The 19890-nt window shown below is 43.0% G+C and overlaps 1 protein-coding gene across 5 annotated transcripts in view; it reads right to left on the bottom strand.

The window, feature by feature from the left end:
• Window positions 1–19890, bottom strand: part of GRHL2 (grainyhead like transcription factor 2) — a 143031-nt gene that overhangs the window by 18460 nt on the left and 104681 nt on the right. For all 5 annotated transcript variants that reach the window (XM_045517228.2, XM_045517230.2, XM_010955781.3 and 2 more), the window contains exons 10-12: window positions 13364–13451; window positions 12737–12876; window positions 8269–8300 (exon numbers count right to left, since the gene is read on the bottom strand). In XM_045517228.2, the coding sequence (XP_045373184.1) occupies window positions 8269–8300; window positions 12737–12876; window positions 13364–13451 (260 nt within the window). The remainder of the gene's footprint in view (window positions 1–8268; window positions 8301–12736; window positions 12877–13363; window positions 13452–19890) is intronic.

Raw genomic sequence — 19890 nt, 5'->3', positions numbered from 1 at the left:
CGCCATTAGGTTGGCTCCCTAGAGACTCAGGCCTCACTGCCCGGCCCTTCCCTCCTCTTGGGAGGTTTCGGTCCCCCTTCCTGAGGGCGCACATGTCCCCAAATGGCCAGTTCTGATGATTCTGCATTTCTTCCCAACATTCGTGTCCTTTCTGGGCACTCTGAGGAAGGAAGGGCCGTCCAAGAGGAAGGAACTGGAAAAACAGACTGTCATCGAAGAGAGGTCATTGATGCTGAGTGTCATGGACTGCACGTGTCCCCTCAAACTCACGTGTTGAAGCCCTAACCCCCAGTAGGATGGTATCCGGGGGTGGGGGCTTTGAGAGGTAATTAGGCCATGAGGGTGAAGCCCCCATGATGGGAGAGTCTTTATAAGAATGGGAAGCTCTCCTTCTTCCTGCCACGTGAAGACACAGCAAGATGGGGGTCTGCGGGCCAGAGGAGGGTCCTCACCAGACACCTACCATACTGGAACCCTTATCTCAGCCTTCCAGCCTCCAGAACTGTGAGAAATAAATTTCTGTTACTTAAACCACTCAGTTTATGGCATTTTGTTACAGCAACCCAAGCTGACTAAAACACCAAGAAAATGCTTCTGCGTGGAGTTTACTGTCCTTTAGGCCCTCAAGAGAGTAGGTACAGATTTTTAGAAATTTTTATCTCGCTGGAGATTCCTGGAAGCAGGCACATGAAGCGACACTAGATACACAGCTCAGCAGAATTGTTAAGACATGGACTCTGGGTCCAGACTACCTTCGCTTAAACCATTGCTTTGCAATTTACTAATTATGGAAACATGGACAAGTTCTTCAACTGCCCTGAGCCTCGGTCTCCTTGTCTTTAGAAGGAGGCTGTTGAAAGAATTAGATGAATTCAACAGATGTAAAGCACTCAGAGCTGCCTGATGCACTGTAAGTGCTGCTGAAGGGCTAGTTCGAGATGACGATGATAGCGATGCTGGTAATTAAAGCTGGAGAGATTTGAGCAAGAGAGATATGGGAAGACCACATAAGGCAAATAATTTGAAAGAGCTCCAAGTTTCCATTCACCATCAGGTAGCAAATAGTCCAAACTACCACTTTGGTCCAATTTAAGGGCTGGGGCCGGAAAAGCTTCCTGCATGGGATACTGACATTCCATCAATCCCAAGCTTCCAAGATAATACAAAACCCTGCCCCAAAGCCAAATCCCTGTTGGCATCACTGTCATTAAGAAGTTTCTTATCAAGTTGTGGTGTATCTATACAATGGAATACTACTCAGCCATAAATAAGAATGAAATAATGCCATTTGCAGCAACATGGATGGACCAGGAGATTGTCATTCTAAGTGAAGTCAGAAAGAGAAAGAAAAATACCATATGATATCACTCATATGTGGAATCTAAAAAAAAAAAAAGAGAGACCCAAATGACCTTATTACAAAACAGAGACAGACTCACAGACATTGAAAACAAACTTGTGGTTACTAGGGAGGAATGAGGGAGGGATAAATTGGGAGTTCGGGATTTGCAGATACACACTACTATATATAACACAGATAAACAGCAAGGTCCTACTGTACAGCCCAAGGAACTATATTCCATATCTTGTAGTAACCTATAATGAAAAAGAATATGAAAAGGAATATATGTTTGTATAACTGAATCACCATGCTGTATGCCAGAAAATAACACAACACTGTAAATCAAATATACTTCAATATAAATAAGTAAGTAAGTAAAAAATAAATAAATAAAAGAAGTTTCTTATCAGTTCTCAGGTTGAGCTAATAGTAGGGTCTAGTGGTAGAAAGAGCACATGGTATGAAACTGTGGACAGTCCAACAAGTATTTCTATTCATTCTAATAGTGTGAAGTATTAAACCAACAATGCTTTAGTTTACCACCTCATACCCTAGATGGTCCAAAGTTATGTTTATCAGCTTTAATAAGACCACATTTTACAAAGTGCTTTTCATCTCCTTGGTCAATTAGGTCTCATGAGCACTCTGTGAGCCAGCGGGGCAGGGACCAATCTTATCCCTAGTTCAGGGACAACCAAGCTAAGGCTCAGGGTATTATGTGTCTTATGCAGAGCAATGCAGCTAAAAAGTGAGAGAACCCAGCGCTGAGGGACAACTACAAGACAAAGCACCCACTCAGTAACCTGAGATGCTGATGAGTGAGGGCATGAGAAATGATATTAAGGGTCAGCATTTTATTTTATTCCTTAATAAAGTCAAACTATGGAAACAACTAGAAGAAAAACTCAATCTCAAGTCCCAGCTGAAGGTGGTAATAATCCCCCTATCTTCCCCTCACTTTTTTTTAAATCATAAAAGCAGGTAATATTATTCTGTCATGTCCTGGAACCAAACTGACCATGACCTCGGGAGCAGATTAAAAATCCATTCATATGGCTATGAGTGACCAGTAGGTGAACAATGGGTAAATAGCCTGAAATATCACCAGGCACTCATGCTGTGCCAGGGTTCCTAAAGTAGTGGTTTTCTTTTTCTCACCAAGAAAGATTTATTTATATTTTTCTAGTTCTTGTTGAGCTTTGACAGCACCCCATTCTGAGCCATGACAAACTTTGCCATTAAAATAACATCTTGGATAAACCACATTTCTCCTGGGGGTTCAGAAATGCTTTTTCACACTTTCAAGCCTATAAACCCAGTAGGGGTCGATAAGCTTATGTGGTCTGAATTCAACTGTTTCATTTCTTTTCAAAGCAAGATGAGAAAAGATGGGCAGATATGTCTGCCCCAACGGATAGATGACAAGAGCACAGATTCCAGGTCTCCTGGTGCCCTGTCCAGTCACACTGGACTGTACACATAAAGACGAGCACAAGGAGTAGGTGCTTTCTCTGGTATCACTCTCCATCCTACTGGCACAATGTGTGGATAACACGTGGAGTGACTCCAGGTCCGGCAACATATGAGGCCATTGCCTTGTGCGGTCAATCTCAGGGAAAGCAAGTCCCTGAGTTATAAACAAAGGACTGCTAAGTTGCATCAGAAGAAAACTGGGAAGTTGCTTGGGTCTGAAGCCTGAGTCTCTGCCTGAGTCTCTGCTTATACTTGGCAGTGTTGAGCCCTACCTGCCAGACTGAACTACACAAGGCATCGATGCCTAGTGAGGAGGTGCCAAAATAAAGCACAGAAAGTAGCTGCAGGGACCACGGATGCAACTCTGCTTATGGCCTATGTTAAGCCAATCACCAATTCTGCCCTAAGGAAATTAATGCTCCTCCCACCTTGTTAGCCTCAGAAAAGAGGTCTTCTTCTGTTCAAGTCCTCAAAAGTCTCTCAAATGATGGAGTAGACTCTCAATTAATTTATTCAACACTAAAATCACTCTTTGGGGAAGAACCCAAAGATACGTGCAATTAAATTAATAAAGTAAGTATCAGTAATCATTGATTCTTTTGGCTATGTCTGTAAGTTTACCTAGTCAAGTTGGCCCAAAAGATTTAATTTATGTTTTCATCTTCACCTTGGGAAATTGGAGAAATTGCTCTATATTTGTAATCATCTTATATCTATGTATATAGGTGGCAAAACACAGGCCATCATAACTTAAATTTCATGATTTGCTTAGCATCCCTGAGAATCTTATTGAAGAAAAGTGCTTGGTTACCTGGGAAACTGCTCCTTTAAGGGAAATGGTGCAGAATTCTAGAATTTTATTTTGTGCTGATGAACACGGGGTGATGACTTCTCAGGTCTGATATTATGCTGATTAAGTGCACTCCCTGGTGATTGGATGATTATCGCTAACTTCCCTGGAGGGTATTGAATTTTAGCCAAAGTGTTTGCTTCCATGGAAGATGGCCACCCAGAATTGCCTCTTTCTCAGCAACACTGCAATCAAGCTCATGGTTTGGTCTGGCAGCATCTACAGGGCCCTCCCGCGTGCAAGAGGAAAGGCAGGAACCTCTGCTGGAGTCACTTAGAAACCAATGAGTGAAGTCACTTTGAGGAGCTGAGAGCCGGGGTGGAACCAAACTGCAGGGTTGCTCTGCCCCGCATTTGCTTCTTCTGGCTTTTGTTTTGCTAAAGCCTCAGGCTTTGAGATTATACAAGGGAGATAGTGGCGTGTCTTTGAGACAAAGCAAGGAAATGAGAGATTCTTGGAGAAGATTACAGTCTGAGTGTCCCAAGCAGCATCATGACAATGGCAAGTTCTGGGAGGGAGACCACTGTCTTCCAGACACAGGGATGCCCAGATTTCCCAAGGATCCCTGTGCCCCAAATGCAGTGCGAAGCCACAGAGCTGCTAGACTTGAGGGGACCTCAATGCAGGCTGGATCAGGGGGCACCTCAGTGGGGACCAGTGAGGATCAAGGCAAGAAGGGCTTTCCAGGAACTAGAGATCTGATGGAGATGGAGACCAGACCCCCAGAAACAAGGGAAATAGCATTTCTCTCTGTGCATGATACTTGCATATCAATTTCCATATTATTTTGGGAAGGAAGAAGCCGTTCTCTCTTCCCCATGAAAGCCATTCATGAATCCCTGGTTAAGAGCCCAGCTCTACAGAATATTCTTTTTGTCCGGCTTGTTCTTGCTATTATTCTTCATATTCCTTTCTTCCATTTCTCAATTAAGCATCATTTATTCAAAGCCTGAAAAGGAACCTTAACAATAATAATAGCTATGTTTTTATGAAAGCACCTTCTGTGTATCAGGGCATTTTACATATTGATGCTTCTGATAACTCTAGCAGGTAGGTATTAATATTTGCTATTTTTAGATGAGGGAAATTAGGCCCCAAAAGGTTGTTATTGTAAGTTACAGAGCTTGTAAGATCAAGGTAAGACTCAAGTCATGGCTGGCTGGCTCTAGAGCAGTGGTTCTCAAACACTGCCACACGTTAGAATCATCTGGGGGTTTTAAAAAGGTCCCCGTGCCTGAACTGCACCCCATCGCTAATTAAATCAATATCCCTGGGGGCGGACCCTGGACATGAGTATTTTTTAACTCCCCGGGTTGATTCCGATCTGCAAGAGACCTGTTGCCAAGAGCTGGTGTCCAAAAGCCTCTGTATCTAACTGTTGTAGCCCCTCCCTAGGAAGCAAGCCTGCACAGGGTCTGTGACCTCCGAATTCAGCACTAAAAGTCAGCCTCAAAACTCACTTATCTTTAGACAGAGAGGTAGGAACAAACAGGAGTTGCTCTTTCTGTTTAGTTTAGGTACTTGGCTGACGAAGCCTCCTGAGCCCACCCCACCCGAATTTTCTCCAGTTTGTCTCTTTAATTGCATGCAGGTTTGCTGGCACTTCTGGCTGAAAAGCTCTCCTCCTTGTGGACAAGTCTGTGCCTGGCCACCTCGCTCGCTTCGGACTTGCTGGGAGAGGGCTCTGGTGTGCCTCGGCGGGCTGTGTCCTCCAGCTGGCGCTGTGTGAATGAGGGTCTCCAACACGCAGTTAGATGCTCTAACGCTAGCTGACTCACTCCTGGCAGGGAGTGAGGAGACCCGGCCAGGCAGTCCTGACGAAGACTGTGTGAACACCAGCAGAGCTGGCACTCCTCAGGGCTGGGTGAACTGACCCCCTCTGCCAGGTACTCTCATCTGGGCTTGTCACAATCTGGGTCCCAAAATCCAAACGATGTGCCTTTGTCAAGGCGAGGGAGCCATCACAATGAAGACCCGTCTCTCCACGGCTGCCACAGATGGAGAATTAAGAGGGTTAGGTGATAGGGCATGATGGGTAAAGGCCGGCGATGGGAGTGCGGCTGGACTTGGGGTCAAGTCCTGTCTCTACCACTTACCAGCTGTGCAGCTTAGAACAGGTTTCTTAATCTCTTGAAGTTTCAGTTTCCTTATTATAAAGTGGAAGTAATTATAGTACTTCCCCATGGGAATTTTGGAAGAATTCAATAAAATAATGCATATAAAGCACCGAGTATAGTGTCCAGCCAAGGTAGCCAGTGAATGTTAATGGTCACTTTCACACATGACGATCGATCGCCAAGTACCTACTATGTGTTAACACTGAGGCCCCAAGGCTACCAAGAGTGCTCAATCGAACTCTAATTAGAAGACGGGTAAGAGTAAGAGAGTTGGGCCTCTGGCCTCGTGATTATGCAATAACAGAGGGTAATTTTTCCAGAGAAGACAAGCCAAAAGAGTTAAAAGTAGGTCAACTGGCCACCTAAATGTTGCCAACTTGCAAGGCAGGACAGTTAAGCTGAGATAGATTTCCAAGTGCACACGTAGGAACATTTAGGTCCCAGACATTTCTCCCTCATAATGCTCAATTTTTTCACAAGAGATCTTAGAGACCATCTTATACAAAATCTCCATGTTACAATGGAGGAAAACAGAGCCCAGAGGTCAGGGGGGCGGCCCCAACTTTCCCACAGGTGAGTGCAGCCCAGGCGTGGAGCGTAGGCTTCCCCAGCCCAGAGTCAACGTCCCTTCCATGGCGCCACAGCGTCCCTTGTAAGACATGTGAATAACAGATTACAATTGATGGCGCTGATCATCTCTGTTCATCCCAGCCACTGGAATATGTTATCTACGGACTAAGAGGAAAAGAACAATCTAATAAGGTATTTAGGAAATTCAGAACACAGAATTTAGAGGTCAGATCCTGAATAAGGTTCTGCTCCTAACCAACTAGGGAATTACTTGACTTTTTTGTGATTCCCTGTCCTTTAGGACAGAGGATGGCACGTGTTTTCTGCAAAGCAAATATTTAGGCTTTCCATGCTGGACGGACTCTGCCGAAACTATGGCAGAATCTTTGCACTCAGTTCTGCTGCTGTGGCACCATGGCAGCCCTTGACAAGTCACAAAGGCACTAATGTGGCTGTGTGCCAGTTAAACTTTACTTACAGGCACTTGAATCTCATCATTTTCAAGTGCCATGCAATATTCTTTTGGATTTTTTTCAACAATTTAAAAATGTTTGCAGACAGAACAAAACAAGTAGTGGGCCTTGGTGTGTCACTGGCCTGCCATTTGCCGAGCTCTGCTCTGGAAAAGGGACTCAGGACTAGCTGGTCCCCTCGCTTCACTTTGAAACGTTTTATAAGTAAATAGGTTAGTTATATAAGCACAGGGAAGCCCTGGTTTGACTATAGTTTGAAAAAAAAATGATCTAGAAATTTTAGTTATGCATATGTAATGAATGCAAGCCACGATTTTAGTTGTACATATGTAGCGTAATGTAGGTATTGAAAAATGAATGTAGTTCTAGATTGCATGAAGAGACAAAAAAGCATTCAGGCCATATGAAAAAATTATCCCAATATGTGGTTCAGAACACATGTATTTCTGAGAGCCAACTGTAAGGAGACCATTAACGAATCTGGTGGTTCCCCCAGAGAGGGAATTAAGACCTTGAGAGGTAACTGTGTCCGAGTGAGAAGGCAAGGATGACACTTATCCAGAGAGCAGAACCAGAGCCACTGGGTATCAGTCAAAAGAAGGCAGACGTCAGTTCAACAGACAGACTCTCCGGAGCTGGAGCTGTACCGCAGTGCAGTGAGCCACCTTGTACACAGGGCGAGACTCTCGCCTCACATACAGGGTGAGACCACCCAGATTATTCCCACCACTGGGGACATTCGACTGGAAGCTGGCTGACCACCTACTAAGGATGCGGTGCATGGTGTCACACTGCTGAGGAGACGAGCTCAGCTAAATGACCTCGAAGGTTCCTTTTTGGATCTAGGAGTCTACACAGTGAACTAGTGCATAGAAAGGCACGAGGCAGAGACTTGATGTGCAAGATGCTGGGAGGCTTTAGTGCCCTGCGTAGCCCCTCTCTTACCTACAGTCCTAAGGACAGTGACATGATCTTCAGCCTTCTCGGCTCCCATCCAAACTAGCCTCACCCGAGACCACCCAGCTCACGTCCCCAAGGAAGGGCTCCAGGAGGTGCGTGCAGGGGGCCCAGGGAGCACAGGGTAGGACAGCCTGTCTCCCTGGCTTCTGCCTCGAGCTCGGCTTGATCTTGTGTTGGGGCCAAAGATTGCAGTAACTGGATTATCAACAAAAGGGTGGAACTGGAGGGATGTATGACTTCAAAACATAGCTAGCTATTCAAAGGCAGATCATAGGAAGGAGAGAGGGTAAGAGAGACTGGGAAGGAGAATGGTCTCGCCCAGCTTCCTCCCAGATGTTGACCAGAATCAAGCCTTTCTTAGCTCTGCGTCCAGAGCTGAGAAGGAGTTCCCCCTCCCCGCCCCCGTTCCCCTGTGCCTGGAAACCCATTTCTACTGACACAGACTGACTTCGGGTGTTTTAGTGAAAGGGCTGAGTGTCTTACCCTTCTCGTTCATCATCCGTGTTGTAATACACCTGTGGAACAAAACAACAGGCTTACTGCCGGTCACACACCAGAAAGGGAAATACATTCCATGACGCACAGGCCTTCCTGTGCATTACACTGTCTCTTGAAAAAGACAAAAGACAAACCTGTTTAATGATGCTGTGCATGTGTGTCTAATACAAATTTAACCTTCTCATAGCCTCCCTGGGGTTAATTCTTAGATTTTAATCAACTCCCTATAGCCCCTAAGCCAGATCTTGGGTTTGACAATGAGGAAATATTTAAGGAAGATCTAAAAATCACTGTTTAGAAAGGTCTTGGAGCAGGGCCTGTGAGTAACCGATCCCATCCGGCCCGCAGGGGAACTGACTCCAGGCAGTGCGCTTTGGCGAGGGGAGGGGAGCAAGAGGGTCCCCCGGCAGTAACCCCAGATCTCTGTTTATTCCCCAAAGGGTCCTCGGTTACCCTGGCATCCCATAACCACAAAAATCCAGGAGTCAGCTATCTTCAGGCTGGGGAAGGTCATTTCACTCTAAGAGGTATTCTGATCAGAAGGCAGACCTCAGAAAAGAGACTTCTTTAGGTGGTCAGCATGGAGGCAGGCAGAATCAGATTTGAACAAATAATGAAGCATCCTTATTATTTGATGCGACTCAAGAAATCCAGAGGGAATCTGCTACGTATGTTAAGTCCTCTTGACTCAGTTATTTATGAAAATTAATTGTGGGTAGCCTTTTGTGAGCTTCAACTGTGTGCTTCAGGAATATTTTTGTTTGGGTGAAGAACAACACTCTAGTATCCCACATTCACACACGACCTTTGAAAGTCACCTCTGGTTCTAGGACATTTCATCGCTGTCCCTGCCACAGCCACCTGGGAGTGGAACAGCCGTGCCTAGACTGACAACCTCTGTGCAAACTTCCTCAAAGGCTCTCGGCAGTCCCCGCGATGCTGCCAAGCCCAGACTTAGTTATATAACAAAGCTAGTTACCTGGAACTTTTTGGGAATGAGTCATGCTAGTCACTAGCCTGGATTTCCACCGGGAACTTCTTCCTCTTAAATTTTCTTAGTGTCTATTGTACTGTATACTTTGTTTCTTTTTAAAAAAAATTTTTTTTTGGTTTAGTCCTTGGGGATTTCCCCTGTTTTCTTTCAACTTCAGCTATGCATTCAGCATGTCGTTTCTTCTTAAACAGAAAACAGTGAAGATAAGAAGCTTCCTCCTCACCACCCTAAGTCTCAGTGTGGCATCGGAGCACCTGTCGTTGGGATGTGCTAGTAACGGGACCACCGCAATGCACACTGAGTGACCCACGTGAGCGAGAGAGTCTGGGCCATGGCACTGCACACACAACTGGGTATCAGGGTAAAGGACGGCTCTCTGCAAAGGTGACTAGGGACCCCAAGCTGGAAGCGGCCTCCTCTTAAGCATCTTCCTGGCTCCTGAACGGCCCCTCCTATCAACACCCTCGCACTGTCATTCCTCCCCGCCGCACGTAATGACCTAGTTTCTCCTTGGTCACTTGCAGGGCTTCTTGCACGAATTTAATTTCTAAACAGTGTTTCTCAAACTTTCGAGTGCATAAGAACTATCTGGAGACTTTGTCATAAATGCAAATTCCATGAGCCCCCCCCCCCCGGAGGGGGCGGATTTTAATTTCAAAGACCTGAAATGGAACGTGGGAACCTGAATTCTCATCAAGAGTGCCCGTGATTTGGGGGAGGATGGTTTACCAGCCATGAGTGGGGAGATGGTTCTTGAGAGTGTGTGTGGGGGAATGAGGTCCTCCTGGGGTTCAGATGCCTAAAGGAAGGCTGATACCTGCAAAGTACCCATTACCCAGCAGCGTGATGCCTCTGCATCCCACAGTTTCTCCCAAGCTCCCCATATCACTTGCTTTTAAAGGCATTCCCAACGAAGGCCACATGACTATCAGGGCTTCAGTGCAAGGAGTGGGAGACAGGATCTCCACTGTGCCTGCACGTTGGGCTCACGCCCTCGTACAAGGTTTTGATAACCGTCTGATGACTATTCCAACCTACTAGTGCATCAATGAGGTAATGAGGAAGGAGAGGACATGCGGGCCGACAGTGAAAATACCTGCTCCCCAGCCCGTGTCTTTGGGTGACCACAGCTGATGGGCCTTCCACATGGCCTGGGGTGCTCACTGACCATGAAAGCTAGACGGCTGCGTGCTCTGAAGTTGTGCAGAGCTGCCCTGGGCTGATTTTACCAGGCTCACGCTTGCGGTGGTTCCTGAGCTGCCCACTATCACCTGCCTTCCTTTCCTGCCCACCCTGCTCCCTCATGGTAAAGCTGGCCCAGCCTTTGACCAGCCATGGCTGGCTCTTGCTTTGCACGTTAAAGCTAGCCAACCCCTGCCCCCTGCTACTTCCAGCGCCACGGCACTGCCCTCTTCCCTCCTGCCCCTGGACCCGTCTCCCAAGGCTCCCAGCGCTTCTAAGAAAAGGCAACCTTCAAAGTCCCAGCCAGCCTCCATAGGTGCTCCTGTCTTTTGACCAAGAAAGCTGATCAACCAGAGGATAGTCACGTGTTGTTCCAGGGCACAAAAGAGTGTGTTCCTTTGTGGCCCGGCTCTGGCAGGCTCCCTCACTGACCCCCTTAACTCTGACTCCAAGGCCACAGGCAAAGCCTGAGGCTCTTCAAGGGTGGTGCCCAGACAGCAGGACCCTTTGCCGATGCCCCAGAGGACTCTAACTGGGCTGCCTTACAGACCACTGAAACCAACAAACTGTGAAGACTACGCCTTCTTTCTGATTCAGCCACAGTCTAGGAGCCCAGTTCAGGACACGGAGGGGGCAAATGAGGCCAGAGGACTGACAGTCCCGAGCAGCCAGATTTGGTCACATTTTCTCTGAAGACTCATTTACAGCTTTGTGTATTTCAGGGGAATCTTGCCAAGAAAACAGGTCAGGCTGTCAGCTTTGACACGGGGCTGAAGCCAGAATCATGACAGTAAACAATAAGAGCAATTTAACTCAATTCTCTCCTCTCTTCTGGAAAGTGTGGACACCTAGCTTCAAAAAAAATCCCACAGGCAAAGACTGTAAACACACAAGTCACCACCATGTTATGGGGAATTTGAAATAAATAAAATTAGGTGCCAGCACGCATATCTTAATAAATCATAACATCTTCCTTTCTTCTTTGGGTCCTTTTCCTATCAAACAAGTAAGACAAGATGGGAAAGTTAAATTTTAGTGGAATGCGCTCTAAGAAAAAATCTATAGGTATTTTGTTACCATGTTGTGTCAAGAACAGCGACAGAAAAGTCCTGGTTGTGTAACAGCTTTGTCTCATACATATAATGAAGTGACACAGGGGACAAACTTCCTCAAGAGAAAGTTAAGCCAATAATGATTTCTCCTCTCAGACTAAGAGGAGAATTCCAGCGAGTGTCTTTGAATGGAAGAAAAACTTGAATGTGTCAGGAAGCACCTATTTCTTGAAATGGACCTTTCCTCAGAGGACTTGGCTTTTAAACAAAAACTAATCAACGCTAGAGTCACTAAACCTACTGGTTTGGTGAAAGGCAACTCTGCCTAATGCTAGGGAAGTAGTTTTTTTTCCCACACAATTTTAATTTATCACATAAAATAAATAACACTAACAATATTACTAAAAGAAAAACAATCACCCATCTCATAACCCTACTCATCAGGTATCACAATTTTTCCTGATGAATATCAGGTACGTATTTGGAATCACAGTATAGACACAAATGGGTATTCTATTTTTTATCCCCACTAAACACTATCATAACTGGTTCCTGTGTTGCTACATCCTTTCCATAATTATAATTTTAGTGGATGCATAATATTTCACCAACTTGAGCTACCAAAAGAGTTACCTATTGGGCATTTATGTTATTATAATATTATCTCCATAATTTCACTTGTACATATACCTAGAAGACAGAAACTATTTTTTTAAAGTCTTGTCTACAATCTCACTTTTCTTTTGGTGTAGAATAACTTACCTATTCAAGAGTAACTGTTAATTTACTAAGGGAAAATTTGTTGATAGAGTTTTATTTAATCAAAGAATTCTTCCTCTTGTGCCACTGTTAAAAGTTACAGGTACAACTTCCCACCAGTAGATGGAGCTCCATTGCATCAGGCGGATCCCACATGACAAAAATAACAAAAGAAAACTTTTCTTAAAGGTTACCAGCCTCCTTACTTTCTTCCTCTTTCACTTCTTTGTCAACACTTCACAGATAACAGCTCACTGTCTTCTTCCCCTTACTAAGTCGGTTTCCTCCCCTGAGATGTTCCTTTCTATAAAAATTCCATTTTCTGTAGGAAATGACTGACTTTTTGCCCAATGCATGGAGTGGAGGTTTTATTTTTAAAGTCAACAGTGCCTGAAGTGATGCTATCTGAAGGCTCTGCTAGCCCCACGGATGGACGGCAAGTGGATGTTAGCAGGTAAGGCCATACCTGTCCTGTCCTCTGCAGGTTTGCAAAGTGAACGTCGGGTATGAAGAGGACTGGCTGGGAGTGCAGATCGGGCATCGTTTTGAAGTAGGTGATGTCGCTCTTCTTCTGTAAGGGTATCGCTGCCAACTTCCCATCAGAGGCTGGACACGATCACAAAACCCACACATGAGCGGGCTACGAACGACTGAGAGCTCTCACCTGTAAGCTCTAGTCTTAGCCAGAATTCCTGATTGTCTCCTCTGAAGTTTCCCAAATGCCAAGATGTGAACACAGCTTAAAAGCCTCTCCTCTCCTACCACCAAACTAACAGAAAGAGCGGGACTTCGAGTGAGATCTCCCGACGGGGAGCTCCGGTTCCCTCGCCCCCCTGTCCCTCTCTGAGCCCTAGATTCCTTGTCTGCAGAAGGAGGGGGTTGGTCTCTCCATATTAGAAAAGCCCCTCCTTGCTCAAACACTGTGATCATGTGATTCTGTCTGCTTCTCACAGGGATGGCTCACCCAGCCTCCACTGCTAGGGAGAAGAAAGCCGGCCCTCGCATGTCTGCGTTTTACTTGCAACCCCCTCCTTTCCACCCGTTCCCCAGGGACCCAGGGCAGCGAGGCCCACCCCTCGGCAGCCACACTCACAGTTGTTGCACTGGGTTTGGGAGGCCTGGCCTTTCCCCTTCTTCCTGTTCTGCTTTCTCTCTTCATCTCGGATTTTTCTTTCTGCTCCCTGACAGGGAAAAACAAATGCAGACAAAGCCGCACATGTGACCAGAGCATGCAAAAAAGACCTTCTGCGCACAAGTCACAGGGGCGAGAAACCACACGTGGGCAGGAGAGCAGGTGGCTCCATCCCCTTCCCTCCGGTGAGGCCAGGCCTCGGCTCTGAAGGTGGAGACCGGCCCTTCGTCTACCCTACATTGCTGGCTTCCAAGGGAGCCACTTCCCCCAGGTTTCCCCCCCTTTTTGGTATCTTGCCTATTTAAACAACTCTAGTTTTCACTCCCTACAGAAAGACCAGACCCAGTTCCCTATCCCAGTGAAGCCGCTTCAGTACCTTTAGTGATTGTAATAAAACGTCATAGGACGAAGCATTGGCCCGTCAACCTCATTCCTAGGCACGGAGAGGGCATTAGACTTGAGCGTGAATTCCCTATACAGCTTTTCCTTTGCTCACTGGTATGGAACTTTCAAAAATCATCACGGTAGTGAAATGAAGGAGGGCGTAAGGAAACTGCACAGGATGTAAGATCACTTGGTCCATACGAGTATGATTTTGGGTTTTGCTTTACTATGTTCATATGCTGTTGGAGATGGTGCTCATTCAACCAAATAGAGAAGAGTTTGGTCTGTTCACCTCCTTTTTGCCCCTCTGTTCCTTGTAATCTGACTTTTTCATTGGCTTCTCTTGCCAAATCCATCTGACTTAACCAGTTGACCATCACGTTATGTCTCTTGCCTTCCTGGCCTACGATGATTTTTCAGTTAGCCTCTTCTCTTTCTGGTCATTCTTCTATGTCAGCTTTGCTAACTCATCTTCCTCTTCTGACTCCCCAAATACAGACGTTCCAACACAGTTGCCTTTTCCTTTCTCTCTCTCCATTCTTGCGGCAGAAGAATTGATCTTCACTTATTTTTCTACGACATTCTAGACAGGTGACACCCAGGTAGACACCTCCCAGCCGAAACTCCTCCCCTAGATTTGACATGTGCATTTCCTGTTCCTGCCCTTTGTGGCAGCGTATTTCAAAACTAGTAAAGTGTGGACTGGCCAGCAACTCTACCTCTAGAAACTGCCCCCAACTTACCAAGTATAAAAGAGATGGATTTGAGAGTATAAAAATTTAATCCTTCTGTTACACACACACGCAAATCAATTAAAAAGCAAAGGACAAATTGGTGATAAAACTTGCAATAAAATATCATGTAAATTACCTCATTAATATGTAAATAATGATTCAAATGTAAAAAGCAACTACCATGCCAATAAAAAAATGAACAAGAGTCGTGAAAGAGGCAATTCCCAGAAAAGGACACACAAATGGTTTGAATTGAAACATTGAAATATATGTTTTGCTTATCAAACTTTTAAAAAAGCAGACTCCCAATTCTGGCCAAAGTAAGGCCATGACACCACGGGAATTTGTGGCATCATAAAGGACATGGCTTTAGAGCTGATTCTTGAAGAATGAGTGATTACAGCCAATCCCTTACGTGGCACTTACCCTGTGCCCGGTGAGTTCTAATAGCTTTACATAGGTAAGATTTGGATAGTTAAAATATTTTAACCAGATATTTTAAATATGCATTTTTTTGTCAAAAAACTTCTTACTACCAAAAGGGAATAATTATCTCACAGTGCTTCACTTTTAAGTTTTGAATTGTCACTGATATTTATAAACCGTGGAAATTCATACAAAGAAAGAGCTAAAATATAGAAATATTTCCTCTGGAAGTCTCTTCAAGATATACTAAGGTTTTGTAGAGTTTTTTGTTTTTTTTTTTTTTGGCCAGATAACATATAATATTTTCAAAAAATAGAGGGTTAAATGCACAGACATTACCTTGTTCAAGTGGGTGTGAAATATAAGCAAAAGGCCCCTATTTTTCATTTTTCTGTTGTGTCCATGTAAGACATTTTTTTCTACATATTTGAGGTTCTGTAAATATAGTATTCAGTGTAAGTAGAAATGTGGAACTTTACCTATATAAATTACAGCTCACCCAAGATACAGCCCAAGATTTGTCAAACAATTTTGTTTCTAAATTAGTGTTTTGTTTTGTGCTATTTCTATGAGGAAAACGTCTAGAACTAATCTGTTTCTGGATTTATGTATGTTCAACGTCAATTTTTAGAAAATAGAGTCACCAGCTTACTTTTTTACAGGTATTTTTTGATAAGCCAAACCCAAAGGATTAAAACAAAAGAGTAGATCTCCGTAGAGCCTAGTCTTGGAGCCACATCTATGTAAGAAATTTCCTGCCCAGAAGGCCCAGATATCAGCACTAGAAAATAATTCTGATAGTTTTCAAATTTAGGAGAACCACAGTTCTCATTTCTAAAATGAAGCTTTGACTTCACGATGACCCGGGGAGGCTTTGATACATTCAATTAAAATGGAGAAAGTGTCCTTGAACATGACCTTCCAAGAATTCCTTTCTTTCCTGTGATTATCTGTGACCCACAGCTTCTAGAAAACATTCTTTCCACTCTTACTAAAGTGCAAAGAAATCTAGTTCTTCCAGAAGAGTATAATTTGCTACAAACACCAAATTTATCATTTGGAATAATTTCCCCCACCTATATGTTCACTACGGAGGGTTAAATTTGAAAAATATGCCTGAGTAGTTCCTGATTATCTTGTGATCACTTTTGCCACCTCTTGAGAGGTGATCTTTGTTTTTTTATTTGACTCTTAAATTGTTTCTCTTAAATTTATTTTAAGACTGTGGCGTCAACCTAAAGTTGGCCAAGTACCAAGAAAACACCAAGGGGCAGATTCCTTAGCTCTTCATAATCTTTAACAGCCATTGCCTCCAAGATCATTCTAAACAAGAATTAATAAAGAGAAAAAAATTAAAGAGAATGCGGCTTTATTCTCAAGTTCTGAACAATATATAGTTGTTTGCAGTAATGAAATTCTTGTTTTTCATGAGAGATAATGGAAGTAATTAAATATACAGATATGCATATAAGTATTGATGTAGGCAAAGCTAATAGACAGATCCTGAATTTTTTTAAATTCCCAAACATATGTATTTCAATAGAAGTATCATAATATCAAAAAAAAAGTTAGAGAAAGCCTTTAATTTCATCTGCAGTTTCACAGGTGCATTAATTAGAAATCAAGCTTGGGAACTAAAAATAGTACAGAAGTCCATCTGTTTAAAACTTTGGACTGTGATTGGGAAATTTAAAACGGAATAGCTCTTAATTTTTTTGCTTTAGAAGAAAGTTCAAAGTGCAAGAATTAAACTGTTTCTCTTTTCAACCTCCTAGGAGTGAGTTTTGTCTGGATTTTGAGATTAGAGCTGGAAATATGATAACAAATTATAATAAAAGATTTTATGTCTAGCTTATCAGAAAAATTAATAACGGTTAAGCTTAATACACCCTGCTTGTCCCGTGAGATTTCTTCCTTATGGGTTTTCTCTCCACATCAGGACGTGTGAAGTAAATACTACCCACTAGCAACTCTTTACATCACTAACTTCTTAGAGTCCCTCTCATTCTAGAACATAAATGAGCAACAATGCAATAATACAACAATCTCTATTCACTCTGCATTCTTGTTTTGTTTTAATTTTTACTATTTATTGGAACAACTCTGTTGAGAAAAATAATTATATGAGTGTGCCTTAAGCCCTCTCTTTCCTACTTTCAATTCCAACTATGACATAAAGGTAAATGGACAGCCCGGGGCTTCTGTTCCATCCTTCCCTCCCTTTCTCCTTGCTCTTAATCTTACTCCTCACTTTCAAGAAGGAAAGTCATGGAGGGGGATTGTACCATCTCCCTTGAAATTTTTGGGATAAAGTAAGGGAATTCAAATTGCTTAAATGTGCTCCCATTTGTACTTTAAAAATTCCATGTTGTACATCATTTGAAAATGCATTCATAATGTTTAATATGCTGAATTAAAGACATATGTTTGAGATTTACAAATGTTAACCACTATACATAAAAATAGATTTTTAAAAAAAGCTTCTTCTGTATAGCACAGGGAACTATATTCAATATCTTATAATAAACTTTAATGAAAAAGAATATGAAAAATATATATATGTATCTGCATGACTGGGACATTGTATTGTATACCAGAAATTGACACATTGTAACTGACTGTACTTCAATTTAAAAAGGTTAAAAAAATAAAAAAATAAAAAATAAAGATATAAGGAGTATGAGTCTGGAATCATAACTGGATTTACATCCAGCTCCTTGACTTTCTCACCAAGTGACTCTGGGGAGTTACTTGTGCTCGCGGGCAGTGTTCTTATCCGCGCAACTGTGTCTGTCGACTTAAATGGCCTCTGTAGAGGCCACATAGAGGCCACCTGACTGTCCCTGAGAGGGCTGTGCCACTCTGACGATTAGCACTAACTGAGATCATCACAACCTGAAAGGCTGTCAGGGTTTCAGAGCTATTTGCTGCCAGGCTGCATGCATGTCTTTAAGCCCAGTGCAGTTCCAGTCGATGGTTTCCCTTCTCTCTTCTCCTGACCGTCTCTGCCTTCTGTTCACAAACGCCCACCTCTTCCTACTCTCTTTCACTGCTAAACTACAACTCAGACATCCTAATGGCATGGTCTATCTTTGATACACCTGACTGCAGCACCTTTAAAAGTATGAAAGAATAGGAAAAAGAATATTTATATGTATAATTGAATCACTCTGCTATATACCAGAAACTAACACAACATTGTAAATCAAGTATACTTCAATTAAAAAAAAAAAAGAATGCTGGGAAATTCCGAATTAGCCACTAACCTCTTTCTTCCCTTCTTCTCCTCTCCCCAGGATTTAATCTGAATTCCCCTTTTATGTCCAGTTAACGCTTATGGCAGTTACCACCTTATTCTACTTTTCATAGTCTCTTCCCATCCTCCCTAATTTTTAAATAATTGCACTATGTCTACATTGTCAGAACATAGACTGCCATGACTGTCTCCCGCATCATTTAAAATTAGCTCTGTAAGTAAATCTACACTTAATGTGCACCATCAGTCCTTTTATCCGTGCCTTTACCACCATATTGGTTGTCTAAAGTTTGCTCTTTACTAGATTCCCCAAGAAGCATATTCCCTGGATTTTTGCTTGTTTGTTCATTGGTAGTTTTGTGTTTGTTTTATTTTGTTTTGCTTTTGCCTGTAGTCTTTATACTTGAAAATCAGCTTGGCTAGACATAAAATCCTTGGCTTACATTTTCTTTACTTGATTACTTTAAATAGCGTTGTCTTCTGGCAAGGTGTTGCTGTTGAGAACTTTGATATTAAAAGTTTCCTTATAAATGACTTATTCTTTATTTTAAATTTCTTAGATGCCCAAAGGATATTTTTAAAGTCCAACAGCTTAACAATTTGATATGGCTACCCTGAATCAAATTTCCCAAGAGCGTGTATGCCATTTAAATATATACACTTTTAATTTTAAGTTTTCCTGGTTTATCACTTTTGGCATTTCTTCTTTTCCACTGTTACTTCCTCAAAGATTCATATTGTATGTCTATTGGCTCTTCTTTACATGGCTCCTGTATCTATTATTTCCTCTTACATGTTTCTTCATTTCTTCTGATTTTTAAAATTCTGCTATTTTTCAACCTGTGTTTCTCTTAAGGCATTATCTTCTATATTTATTCACTCTTGTGTTGCTCGCAGTGTAGTCTTTACTTCTGAAATATTTTAATTTTTTGCTTTAAATTTTTTCCTGATTCTATCAGATCTCTTTTCAAGTCATTCTGTTCTCCGAACATCCCATGTCTGAGTTTTTCAAATTGTGACTTATGTTGTTCTTCATCATTCCTATGACTTTTCTCAGTTTCATTTGGCTCATTTTGGAACATTAGGCTACAGAGTTCACCTGTTTTGTGGGCAAGTCTTTCTGGCAAGCATTGTCCACCAGAAGTCAGTTTTTCATCTTTGTTTCATGAGACATTGTATGGAATTCAACTGCTTTTGTTTCTGCTAGTCATTTCTAAGTGAAATGAGAGGGCTAGGGTAGTCTAGCTTCGTGACTCTCATGTTCCTGTTCAACTGTATTCACAAAGTGATAAAAAAAAATAGTCTTGTATTTCCTGATATCTGCCTACTCTGTATCCTTTCCCCTCTTCCTTTTTATTTGAAACTTCTCTTTCCTTTGAACTTTTTTTTTTTTTTTTTGGTCCAATTTAACTTGGATTCTACTCTCAGGAGGCTTTTCTCAGAGCAGGACTTTATCCTAGAAGAGAGCTTCCATTTATACCTTTCCAGAGTTTATAGAGCCCCAAACCCTTCAAACACATCAATGTTCTGTCCCCTTGCACCGACCAGTAAACTGGAGTCTGCACAGTTCACACCCTCCCACCCCAGTTTCACGTACTGCCCTCAGGTGGTCCACTTCACTCTCCAGTACCCTGGATCAGTTTTGTAGGTTCCCTGTTCTTTGGTCATCAAGTGGTCCCACTACTTTC

The sequence above is a fragment of the Camelus bactrianus genome, chromosome 25 (assembly GCF_048773025.1).
Source record: "Camelus bactrianus isolate YW-2024 breed Bactrian camel chromosome 25, ASM4877302v1, whole genome shotgun sequence".
NCBI lineage: Eukaryota > Metazoa > Chordata > Mammalia > Artiodactyla > Camelidae > Camelus > Camelus bactrianus.
This window is presented reverse-complemented; position numbering and strand designations above follow the sequence as displayed.